Here is a 13,890-nt window from a genome sequence, read left to right on the forward strand (position 1 = left end):
GAATGAAATTAGAAAACTCCGTAACACCATACACAAAAATAAACTCAAAATGGATTAAACATCTAAATTTAAGGCCAGGCACTATAAAACTCTTAGAGGAAAACATAGGCAGAACACTCTATGACATAAATCATAGCAAGATCCTTTTTGACCCACCTCCTAGAAAAATGTAAATAAAAACAAAAATATACAAATGGGACCTAATGAAACTTAAAAGCTTTTTGCACAGCAAAGGAAACCATAAACAAGACGAAAAGAAAACCCTCAGAATGGGAGAAAATATTTGCAAACGAAGCAACTGACAAAGGATTAATCTCTAAAATATACAAGCAGCTCATGAAGCTCAATATCAAAAAAAACAAACTACCCAATCCAAAAATGGGCAGAAGACCTAAATAGACATTTCTCCAAAGAAGATATACAGATCACCAACAAACACATGAAAGGATGCTCAACATCACTAATCATTAAAGAAATGCAAATCAAACCTACAATGAGGTATCACCTCACACCGGTCAGAACGGCTATCATCAAAAAATCTACAAACAATAAATGCTGGAGAGGGTGTGGAGAAAAGGGAACCCTCCTACACTGTTGGAGGGAATGTAAATTGATACAGCCACTATGGAGAACAGTATGGAGGTTCCTTAAAAAAACTAAAAATAGAACTACCATATGACCCAGCAATCCCACTACTGGGCATATACCCTGAGAAACCATAATTCAAAGAGTCATGTACCACAATGTTCATTGCAGCTCTATTTACAATAGCCACGACATGGAAGCAACCTAAGTGTCCATCGACAGATGAATGGATAAAGAAGATGTGGCACAAATATACAATGCAATATTGTTCAGCCATAAAAGGAAACGAAATTGAGCTATTTGTAGTGAGGTGGATGGACCTAGAGACTGTTATACAGAGTGAAGTCAGAAAGAGATAAACAAATACCATATGCTAACACATATATATGGAATCTAAAAAAAAAACCAAAAATGGTTCTGATGAACCAAGGAGCAGGACAGGAGTAAAGACGCAGATACAGAGAATGGACTTTAGGACATGGGGAGAGGGAAGGGTAAGCTGGGACAAAGTGACAGAGTAGCAATGACATATATACACTACCAAATGTAAAACAGTTAGTGGGAAGCAGCCGCATAGCACAGGGAGATCAGCTCGGTGCTTTGTGACCACCTAGAGGGGTGGGATAGGGAGGGTGGGAAGGAGACGCAAAAGTGAGGGGATATGGGGATATATGTATACATATAGCTGATTCACTTTGTTATACAGCAGAAACTAACATAACATTGTAAAGCAATTATACTCCAATAAAGATGTTAAAAAAAAAAACAGAAACAGACTCACAGACATAGAAAACCAATTTATGGTTACCAAACGGGAGGGAGAGGTGGCGAGGGACAAATTAAGAGTATGTGATTAACCGGTATAAACTACTATACATAAAATAGATAAGCAAGAAGGATTTACTGTATAGGACAGGAAATTATATTCAGTGTCTTGTAATAACCTATAATGGAATAAAATCTGAAAAAATATACAACTGAATCATTTTGCTGTATAACTGAAACACAGTATTGTAAATCAACTATACTTGAATTTAAAAAATTACTGATCACAGATCACCATAACAAATATAATAATAATGAAAAAGTTTGATATATTGGGAGAATTACCAAACTGTGACACAGAGACACAAAGTGAGCAAATGTTTCTGGAAAAATGCTACCGACAGACTTGCTAAATGCAGGGTTGCCTGCAACATTCAATTTGTAAAAAATGCAGTATCTCCAAAGCGCGATAACATGAAGCACAATAAAACAAGGTATGCCTGTACCTTATGACTGGTATCCTTATAAAAATGGCAGAAACAGACATACACAGAAGGAAGACAACATGAAGACATACAGGGAAAACATGTAAATATGGAGGACTGAATGCATGAATAAGAGAGGAGAGAGACATGGAACAGATTATTCCTTAATGCCTTCAAAGGAAGCACAGCCTTGAGCACACCTTGATTCACATGAAATGTGAATGGATTAAATAATCTAGTCAAAGGTCGAGATTGTGAGAGTAGATTAAAAAAAAAAAAAAACACAAGACCTTCTGTGTTCTGAATGTTTGTTTCCCCTCAAAATTCATATTTTGAAATCCTAACCCCCAAAGTGATGGCAGTAGGAGGTGGGGCCTTTGGGAGGTGACTGGGTCATGAGGGTAGAGCCCTCATGAATGGGATTAGTGCTCATAAAAAAGGTTCAAGAGAGTACCCGTTCCACCCTTTGAGGATACAGTAAAAAGATGGCCATCTAAGAACCAGGAAGCCCTCAACAGATACTGAATCTGGGAGTGCTATGATCCTGGGCTTCCCAGGAATTATAACACTTTTGAAAAATAAATGTTTTTTGTTTATAAGCCACCTAGTCTTATGGTATTTTGTTATAACAGTCTAAACAGACTAAGATAAGATCCAACTATATGCTCTCAACCAGAGACACACTTTGGACTCAAAGAAATAAACAGGTTCAAAGTAAAAGGATGGAAACAGGTATACCATGCAAACAGCAACCTTAAGACAGGTGGAATGGCTCTATCAGTATTAGACAAAATAGACTTTAAAGCAAAAAAAGAAAAAGTCTGTAGAAACAATGAGGGACATTTCATTGACAAAAGGGTTAATTCATCAGTAAGATATACTGACTATAAATACACATATACTTAATAACAGGACCACAAGGCTCATTAAGCAAAAACTAACAGAAAGGAGAAATTAACAATTCAACAGTAATAGTTCAACACTTAAAACCCCAGTCTTGATAGAACAACTAGACAAAAAATCAGCAAGGATACAGAAGGCTTGAATAACACCATCAACCAACGCATCCACAGACCACTCTAACAAACAGGAACAGAATGCACATTCTTCTCAAATACATGGAACATTCTCCAAGAAAGACCATATGCCAGGCCACAAATAAACCTCAATAAATTTACAAGAAGTGAAATCATACAAAATGTTCTCAGACCACAGTGGAATTCAATTAAAAATTAACAACAACAAAACTAAGTCATGAGGATATAATGTACAGCATGGGGACTATGGTTAATAATGCTGTATTGTATATTTGAAAGTTGTTAAGAAAGTAAATCTTAAAAGTTGTCATCACACACACAAAAATCTGTAACTATGTGAGTGATGGATGTTACCTATACTTACTGTGGTGATCATCTCATAGTATATACAAGTATAGAATCATTATGTTGTATATCTGAAACTAATATGTTATATGTCAATTATATCTCAATAAAAGAAGAAAATCTTTGAAATTTAAAAATACATAGAAATTAAACAATTCACACTTTCAAAAGAAGTGAATCAATCATACCAGAAATTAGAAAATACTTTTGAGCTGAATGAAAAGAAAATCACAACATACCAAAATTTATGAGGTGCAGCTAACGCAGTGCTTAGAATAAAATTTATAACTAAACACCTATACTAGAAAAGAAGACATCTCAAATCAATAACCTAATCATGTACCTTAAGAAATTAGAAAAAGAAGCACAAACTATGCCCAAAACAAAGAGAAGAAATAGAAAATAAGATTATAGTGAAAATAAATGAAATAGAATATAGAAAACCTACAGAGAATATTGATGAAACCAAAAGTTGGTTCTTTGAAAAGATCAACAAAATTTACAAATATCTAGGTAGACTGAACAAAAAAAAAAAGAAAGAAAGAAAACACTCAAATTACTAAAATGAGGAATGAAAGACGGGTCATCACTAACAATATTACAGAAATTTTAAACAGTATAATAGAATACTATGAACAAATGTATGGCAACAAATTAGATAAATAAAATATACAAATTCCTAGAAAAACAAAAGCTACCAAAACAGACTCATAAAAAAAAAAATAGAAAATCTCAACAGACTTATAACAAGGAAAAATCTGAATTTCTAACTGGAAAACTTCACAGATACACACACACATACACACACACACACACACACACACCACCAATGAATGACCAGATGGATTCACTGGTGAATTTTATCAAACATTTAAACAAGAATTAATACCAATCCTTCAAAAACTCTTCCAGAAAACAAAGGAAGAGACAACACTTTTCACCTCATTCTACAAGGCTATTATTAGCCTGATTCCAAAGCCAGACAAAGACAACATAAGAAAATAGCAAGTTATTTTCCCTTCTGAATACAAACATAGATATCCTCAATAAAACCCTAGCAAACTGAAACCAGTAACATATAAATGGGATCATAAATCAGAATCAAGTGAGATTTATCCCAGGAATGCAAAGTTGGTTTAAAATCTAAAAATCAATTTATGTAATACATTATATTAATAAAGGATACAAATTACATGATATAAATGCAGAAAAAGCATTTGACAAAATCCAACACACATTCATCATAAAAAGCCTCCCACAAATTAAGAACAGAAGGGAACTTCCTCAACATGAAAAAGGGCATGTCTTAGTCTGTTCAGACTATAACAAAATATCACAGACTCAGCAGCTTATAAACAACAAACCTTTATTTCTCACGGTTCTGGAGGCTGCGAAGTCCAAGATCAGGGTGCTGGCCAACATGGTCAGGCTCTGGTGAAGGCCCTCTTCTGGGCTGCAGACTGCGGACTCCTCACAGTGTCCTCACGTGGTAGAAGGCACTAGGAAGCTTTGTGAGGTCTCTTTTATAAAAAGAGCACTAATCCCGTTCATGAGGGCTCCACCCTCATGACTTAAGCACCCCCCTCAATGGCCCCACCTCCAAACACCATCACATTGGGCATTAGGATTTCAACATATGAATTTTGGGGAGATATTGTACAAACATTCAAACCATAGCAGGGCATCTATAAAAAACCTATAACTAACATCATACTTAATGGTAAAATACTGAATGCTTTCCCTCTGATAGTGGGAACAAACAAATATTTCCACTCTCACCACTTCCATTATACACTGTACATTCTAGCCAGGACAATTAGGCAAGGGGAAAAAATTAAAGGCCTCCAGCTGAAAAGGAAGCAGTAAAGCCATCTTTGTTTGCAGATGACATGACCTTGTATTTACAAAATTCCAAGCAACCTACTAAAAACTTCTAGAACAGGACAAACAGGGTCACAGTATATAAATCAGGGTCAACATATACAAATCAATGGGATTTCTACACACTAGTAATGAACCATCTAAAACTAAAATTAAGAAAACACTTCCATGCACAACAGCATCAAAAAGAAAATACTTGGGAAAAAATTTAACAATAAATGTCCAAGACACACTGAAAGTTACAAAACACTGTTGAAAGAAATTGAATAAGACCTAAATAAATGGAAAGATATATTCATGAATCAGAAGATTTAATTTGTTAAGACAGCAATACTCCCCAAATTGGTCTACAGATTCAACATATCCTCCATCAAAATCCTTGTTGGCTGTTTTGCTCAAAATGACCAACTGATTCTAGAACTCAGTTGAAAATGCAAGGAACCCAGAACAACCAAAACAATCTTGAAAAGGGACTTCCCTGGCAGCCCAGTGGTTAAGACTCCATGCTTCCACTGCAGGGGGCATGGGTTTGATCCCTGGTCGGGGAACTAAGATCCTGCATGCCGCACAGTGCGGCCAGAAAATTAAAAAAAAAAAAAAGTCTTGAAAAATATTATGAAGTTGGAAGACACATTTCCCAATTTCAAAACTTACCACAAAGTTGCAATAATACAGTGTAAAGCACACAGTGGTACTGACATAAAAACAGACATATAGATCAATGGACTAGAATTCCAAATCCAGAAATAAACACTTATATCAATGTCAACTGATTTTCAACAAAAGTACCAAGAAAAATTCGTACCTCTTCAACAAATGTTGCTGGGACAACTGCATATTCACAAACAAAAATATAAATTTGGATGCCTATCTCATGCCGTACCCAAAATTAATTCAAAATGGATAAAATACCTATATCTAAGAGCTAGAACTATAAAACTCTTAGACGAAAACACAAGAGTAAATCATGATGACCTCAGATTAGGCAATAGTTCCTCAGATATGACAACAAAAGCACAGCAACAAAAGAAAAATAGATAAATGGCATTTCATCAAAGTGAAAAAAACTTTCGAGCTTCAAAGGACACCATCAAGAAAGTGAAAAGCTGAGTGAGAGAAAATATTTGCAAATCACATATCTGATAAGGACCTGTATCCAGAATATATAAAGAACTCTTACAACTCAACAATAAAAAGATAAATAACAAAATTTTTAAACAGGCAAAGGATCTAAACAGACATTTCTCTAAAGAAGATATACAAATGACCAACAGGCATGTAAAAAGACACTCAATGTCATTAGGAAATATGTATCAAAACCACAATGAGATTATCATTTCACACCCACTAGGACAACTATGGAAAGAAGGAAGGAAGGGAAGGAGGAAGGGAAAATAAGTATTGATAAGGATATGGAGTCACCGATATGTCTATTTCCTAAGGACAATTCACTTGAAAGGTGAGAATTCAGACTAAACAGCTTACAGAGTGCTCTGACATATAAAATCAAGAACTCCAATTAGGACTTCCCTGGTGGCACAGTGGTTAAGAATCCGCCTGCCAAATGCAGGGGACACGGGTTCAAGCCCTGGTCTGGGAAGATCCCACATGCCACGGAGCAACTAAGCCCATGTGCCACAACTACTGCCTGTGCTCTAAACCCTGCGTCCCACAACTACTGAGCCCATGTGTCACAACTACTGAAGCCCATGTGCCTAGAGCCTGTGCTCTGCAACAAGAGAAGCCCGCACACCGCAACGAAGAGTAGCCCCTGCTCACTGCAACTAGAGAAAGCCTGTGCACAGCAGCAAAGACCCAATGCAGCCAAAAATAAATAAATAAACTTTAAAAAAAAAAAGAACTCCAATTAGTCTTCTAATTTGTGCAAACTCCCAATAATTGTAATTTTTACTTTGTTACTGTCACTTTTTATTCATTCACTATTCTAAAAAAGATAATACCCTTTTGCAAAATAACAACTTTTTAAGCATTTACTGATGTCCAATACTAAAATTCAGCTCCAATTTCCTGCTGCTAATAACTGTAATTTGAATCCGATAGACATTTAATTCCAGTATATCCATTATTCATTAATACTATGACTTTAAGACCACAGTTGCTAAATGGAGCACAAATGATGAATCTAGCATCTTAACGAGTCTATATGTAACTCTTGCTTTATTAGCTAAAGCTTTCAAGATGTTACAAACACACAAGAACAAGGAGTTAAGATGAATTAGAATCACAGAAAGAGCTTAGAAGGAACCGTAGAGGCCACTGAACTCAATCACTGTATTTTAAAAGTTGTGGAAATTGAGAACCAAAAAGGTTAAATGAATCATTCATGGTCACACTATACATAGTATAAGCCCATCCTATATCACACACATACATGTATCTTACCTTTCTGGTGATGTCTTAGAAGTGACAGGACGCCCACGTACACCTTTTTTACTTTTATGGTCTACAGAGAGGATCTTATTTCTTAGGCTCCTTTTCCACTAAGAAAAAAAAATGGAATTTGGAATTTCAATAATAAATATAGCAATATGACAATTAAGAGGCACTTAAATTTTCTTTTTATTTAGAAATTCAAGATAAACAGCCAAAGTCATAACGGTTCACAGAGGGGGAAAAATGCAATCTACAAAACACCTGGCATCTTTTGCTAGTGAGGATATATAAGTCCAATAAATAATAGAAGAAAGACATGTATGGACTTCCCTGGCGGTCCAGTGGTTAAGACTCCACATTCCACTGCAAGTGGCGTGGGTTCAATCCCTGGTTGGGGAACTAAGATCCCACATGCCACGCAGCCAAAAAATAAATAAATAAATAAATAAATAAATAAAGGGTCTGGACTTAATTCGTTAAAAAAAGAAAAAGAAAAAAGACATTTAAAAATGTAAAGGTAATTTTAGTCAGGAAATAGACATTTTAAGATTCAAAAGCTTACATAACTATGAAAAATGGTGAATGTGTTTAAAGGAAATAAAAATAGTTACACACCGAGTTAAACAGAGTCTGTGATTATGAAGTAACTGCATTTATAAACAATTGGAAGGGATTACAACTGATTCCCTATGAACTGCTGCATGGAAAAACTTTAGGGAAGAGTCAGATATCTTACTAACAGTGTTTAGGTTTAATCCAACTACAAACAAAGTTAAAATTGATTTAGTTAATATAGAAACAGGACTTCCCTGGTGGTGCAATGGTTAAGAATCCGCCTGCCAATGCAGGGGACACAGGTTCAATCCCTGGTCCGGGAAGATCCCACATGCCACAGAGCAACTAAGCCCACGCGCCACAACTACTGAGCCTGCACTCTAGAGCCTGCGAGCCACAACTACTGAGCCCACGCACACAACTACTGAAGCCCACACATCCTAGAGCCTGCACACCACAACTACTGAGCCCTCATGCTGCAACTACTAAAGCCTGTGTAACTAGAGCCTGTGCTCCGCAACAAGAGAAGCCACCGCAATGAGAAGCCCACGCACCACAACAAAGAGTAGCCCCTGCTCATCACAACTAGACAAAGCCTGCGCGCAGCAGAGACCCAACGCAGCCAAAATTAAAAATTTTTTAAATATATATATATAAACAGTGTGGGGACTTCCCTGGTGGCGCAGTGGTTAAGAATCCGCCTGCCAATGCAGGGGACACGGGTTCGAGCCCTGGTCCAGGAATATCCCACATGCCACAGAGCAACTAAGCCCATGCACCACAACTACTGAGCCTGTGCTCTAGAGCCTGTGAGCCACAAATACTGAAGCCCACGCGCCTAGAGCCTGTGCTCCGCAACAAGAGAAGCCACCACAATGAGAAGCCCGCACACCTCAATGAAGAGCAGCCCCAGCTCGCCGCAACTAGAGAGCCCGCACGCAACAACGAAGACCCAATGCAACCATAAATAAATAAATAAATAAATAAATAAATAAATAAATAAATAAATTTCTTTTTAAAAAGAGAAACAGTGTGAATCTGGGCAAATAAATTACTTACCTTCTCTATGCGTTAGTTTCCTTACGTAATAATGGTTACTATCTCACAAGGATATATGATGATTATATATGTAATAAGTTTAAAATACTGTCTTCCTTCCTAAATAGACATTTCTCCAAAGAATACATAAAAATGGCCAAAAAGCACCACAACAAAGAGCAGCCCCGCTCGCCACAACTAGAGAAAGCCCACGTGCACCAACGAAGTCCCAATGCAGCCAAAAAGAAATAAATTAATTTTTTTTACGAAGTCTACAAATAACAAATGCTGGAGAGGGTATGGAGAAAAGGGAACCCTCTTAACACTATTGGTGGGAATGTAAATTGGTGTGGCCACTATGGAGAACACTATAGAGGTTCCTTAAAAAACTAAAAATAGAGTTGCCATATGATTAGCAATCCCTCTCCTGGGCATATATCCAGAGAAAACTGTAATTCAAAAAAATACATGCACTCCAATGTTCATAGCAGCACTATTTACAATGGCCAAGACATGGAAGCAACCTAAATGTCTATTGACAAATGAATGGATAAAGAAGATGTGGTATATATATATACACACACACACACACACACACACACACACACACACACACACACAGTGGAATATTACTCAGCCATAAAAAAGAATGAAATAATGCCATTTGCAGCAACATGGATGGACCCAGAGATTATATTAAGTAAAGTAAGTCAGAAAGAGAAAGACAAATACCATATGATATCACTTATATGTGGAATCTAAAATATGACACAAATGAACTTACTTATGAAACAGAAACAGACTCAGAGACATAGAAAACAAACTTACGGTTACCAAAGGGGAAAGGGGGTGGAGGAGGGATAAATTAGGAGTTTGAGATTAGCAGATACAAATTAATATATATAAAATAAACAACAGGGTCCTACTGTATAGCACAGACAACTATATTCAATATCCTGTAATAAACCATAATGGAAAAAAATATGTATACATATGTATAACTGAACCACTTTTCTGTACACCTGAAACTAACACAACAATGTAAATCAACTATAGCTAAAATATACTGTCTTCCTCAAAGAGATATTTGTACACCTATGTTCATAGCAGCATTTTTCACAATAGCTACAAGGTGGAAACAACTCAAGTGTCCCATCAATAATAACACCAATAATAATGAAATGTGGCATATACATACAATGAAATATTACTCAGCCTTAAAAAGTAAGGAAATTCTGACACACGCTACAACATGCATGAACTTTGACAAATACGAGATAATAAAAAATATTTATATTGGTCTCTGGCCCCAGTTCCTACACAGAGGTCCTAAAACCCTTGTAATTTCCTTGGTGATAGGAGCATCTTTTGCTATAATATCTGGTTTTTAACCCCAATCCCTGACACAGGGCTCCTAAAACCCTCACAATTTCCTGGGTGATAGATGTGCCTTTTGTACTAATGAAGCTACTCTGGGTGAGATCCTGGATGGCTCCTGGATAGGGGCTAGTCACCAGAAAGACCAAGCCAATATTACAAGCTTGGAATTCTCATCTTTGCCCCCCATTCTCTAGAGAGGGGAGAGGGACTGGAAACAGGGTTAATTATCGGTCATGCCTATGTGAGCAAATCTCCATTACAATCTCAAAAATATTATATGAGGTTCAAAGAGCTTTCAGGTTGGTAAACACATCCATATACCTGGAAGGTGACACACCCCAACTCCACAGGGACAGAAGCTCCTGCACTCAGGACCCTACCAGACCTTGCCCTATGTATCTATTCATTTGGCTATTCATCTGTATCCTTTATCATGTCCTTAAATAAACTGGTAAATGTAAATAAGTGCTTCTCTGAGTTCTGTGAACTGCTCTAGCATAAATTAATCAAACCTGAGGAGAGGGTCATGGGAATCTCAGATTTATAGCCAGCTGGTCAGAAGCACAGGTGACAACCTGGAATTGTGATTGGCATCTGAAGTGGGGTGGGAGCAGTCTTGGGACTGAGCCCACAACCTGTGAGATCTGAAACCATCTCCACGTAGATAGTGTCAGAATTGAGAAAAATTGTAGGACACCCAGTTCATGTCCCAGAGGATTGCTTGGTGGGGGAAAACCCACACACATCTGGTGTGAGAAGTGTTGTGAAAATGATAGTAGTATGAGAGTAAAGGAGAAACACAGGAGGAAGATGGGTTTTTCCCAACGCAATGACATTAGGTTAAGTGAAATAAGCCAGTAACAAAAAGACAAATACTCTATGGTCCAAGTTATAGGAAGTATCTAGAGTACACAGAGATAGAAAACAGTAGAATTTTGGTTGCCAGGGGATGGGAGAGGGGGAAATGGAGAGTTATTGTTTAATGGGTAAAGTGTTTTGGTTTTGCAAGATGTAAAGAATTCTGGAGATAGACGGTGGTGATGGTTGCACAACAATGCGAATATACTAAATGCCAGTGAACTGTACCCTTAAAAATGGTTAAGATGATAAATTTAATGCTATGTGTGCTTTACCATAATTGAAAATACATTTTAAAAAGTAAAAAAAAAAAATTTAAGTAATGAAAAACACTGTCTTAACCATGATAGCCCTCAATAAACTGTCATTTTTATTCTCCAGGCATTATTATCTCATTATCACCACAGCCCTACATGGTATAAAACTCATCACTTTATAAGTGGGAAGTGAAGCTCAGAGAATAAACTTCACCAATTAACCCAAGTCTGCCTGACATAAAAGCCTATGCTCCTTCCAATGCTGCAATTCTTAATTACACAAATTCTCAGAAATCTTTCCTATCAAGATATCAACCTAAACACACTGTCACTCCCATTTCACTACAAAATGTAAATGTATCAATATAACTAGATTAAAAATACATTTTTCCTCCATTTTCAGTATCACTGTCTTAGTTCTGCCTCTTACTTCTGACCTGGACTCTTGCAATGTTCTCCTAATGGGATTCCCTGCAAATGGTCTCTTCTTCCCCCCCAGTCCAGCAGCCACTCCATCATGAAAGTTAAATCTTTCAAAAATGCAAATCTGATGTCATTCTCCTGCTTAAATTCCTAAGTATTCCCCACTACCTAAGGAGAAGAAAAAAAAAAAAAAGAACTGAGTTCTCTTTCTCACTTCTGCTTCCCATGAATCTTCTATTCCGACAACACTAAACTATATGTAGTTCCCTGAAAGTGCATGCCATTCAGATCCTTTGACATCTTTCTGTACATGTTTCCTCTTACTAGAATGTGCTTTGCCCTCCCCAGTTCTCCTTGTTCATTAAGTCCCAGATCAACACCACCTATGAAGCCTTCCTCACTCTCTAGAAAAGTAAATCAGTATCTCTGCTGTAACACTATTTTACATACCTCTATTACTGATAACAGTTCTCACAATGAATTACATTATTTGTTTACATCAAACTGCAACCAGGACTGGGAATAATTTAGCTCACAAGTTAGACTCTCAGAACTACTGGTTAACTAGTTTCCCACAACTGTTTCACTAATCTCACAGTAAATGCAGCTTTCACATTTTTTGTTTCCAAATTTTTTTCTACCTTACCAATAACATTGTAATTAGGTTTTGCCTATATTTGCAAAATGCTGAGAGTACTAGTCTTTGAGTCTCATATTCTGTACAGAAAAGAAACATAATTCCCACCAAAGAGGGGGAAAAAGAATGAGAAGTTTTAAATTATTACAAAAAATGAAACAAACACAATGAGACAAAATGAAGATAACTTTAATAGGAGAGGAGGGGAATTGATTAAAATTTTATTAACTCTAAATAACAGTAAGATGTTCCAGTGCCCATCTCCAATCCTACCACAGCCAAGGGTAATCTGGAGTGTATCTACAGACATTATCAGAGGAAAACAAAAATTCACTTAGACTTTGATAAATTGTTTCTTATATTTAATATCACACTAGAATGTTTTTTCTTTCAAAAGTTGGATTAGAATTGCAGCCTGGATAATAACTTGTATTTTTCAGAGATACAATTTTTCACTTAGTCTATGAACCTATATATATGCTATCTCTGAAAAAAAATCAGATAACAAAGAATTCTCCCACAATCTGATTATGAATGAGAATTTATTCACATACATATTTTGAAAGCTATCTGATCACAAATAGGAAGGTTGAAATAGTATGAATAATTATAATTTAAATATGAAAAAACTTATAGAAGAGTAAAAGACTTTGCTTAGAGACAAGATCAAATCATTTAGTTACCTAATTTTGAAGCTCTCATTCTAGCAGGGACACCAAAATAAAATACTATGATAATTAAAACCAAATGTTCCATAGGAACTTGACTAAAATATTTCTTGGACAAATCAACTCTACATCCATTCTAAGTGGTGCAGTGTTCACAGTCTCAACTGAGTACTTCTTTACATACTAAAAACGAACCAAATCTGCATCCTGAAGAAAATATCAGCTTTGCTTACAACTACTTACCCATGTCACAGCGTACTGTAATAAAAGATGGATGATGACTTTCCAACCAATTGAGATTATTGGTCAGGATTTAAATTTTATACCAGAATTTCAATCCTACTGACTCTTCATCTAATTTCCAAATTAGCAACATGTAATGTCAACACTGAAAACACTTATCAGAAAACATAAGCTGAAATTATTTGGTAACCAACATCTACTGAACAGCTGGATAAACTGGTGAGGTGGGGGGAGAGAGGCTATCTGGGGAATCCTGTATTCTCTTCAACAAGTTTTCCCTGATGGTAACACCTTGCATAACTGCACAGCAATATCATCACCAGGAAACTGACATTGAAA

The 13,890-nt window shown here is 36.5% G+C and overlaps 1 protein-coding gene across 2 annotated transcripts in view; it reads right to left on the reverse strand.

Annotated features, from left to right (window-relative positions):
- The window catches only part of SENP7 (SUMO specific peptidase 7), a 148,373-nt gene that overhangs the window by 87,099 nt on the left and 47,384 nt on the right, over positions 1–13,890 (reverse strand). For both annotated transcript variants that reach the window (XM_061194127.1, XM_061194126.1), the window contains one exon: positions 7,502–7,599. In XM_061194127.1, the coding sequence (XP_061050110.1) occupies positions 7,502–7,599 (98 nt within the window). The remainder of the gene's footprint in view (positions 1–7,501; positions 7,600–13,890) is intronic.

The sequence above is a fragment of the Eubalaena glacialis genome, chromosome 6, assembly GCF_028564815.1.
Source record: "Eubalaena glacialis isolate mEubGla1 chromosome 6, mEubGla1.1.hap2.+ XY, whole genome shotgun sequence".
Classification (NCBI taxonomy): Eukaryota; Metazoa; Chordata; class Mammalia; order Artiodactyla; family Balaenidae; genus Eubalaena; species Eubalaena glacialis.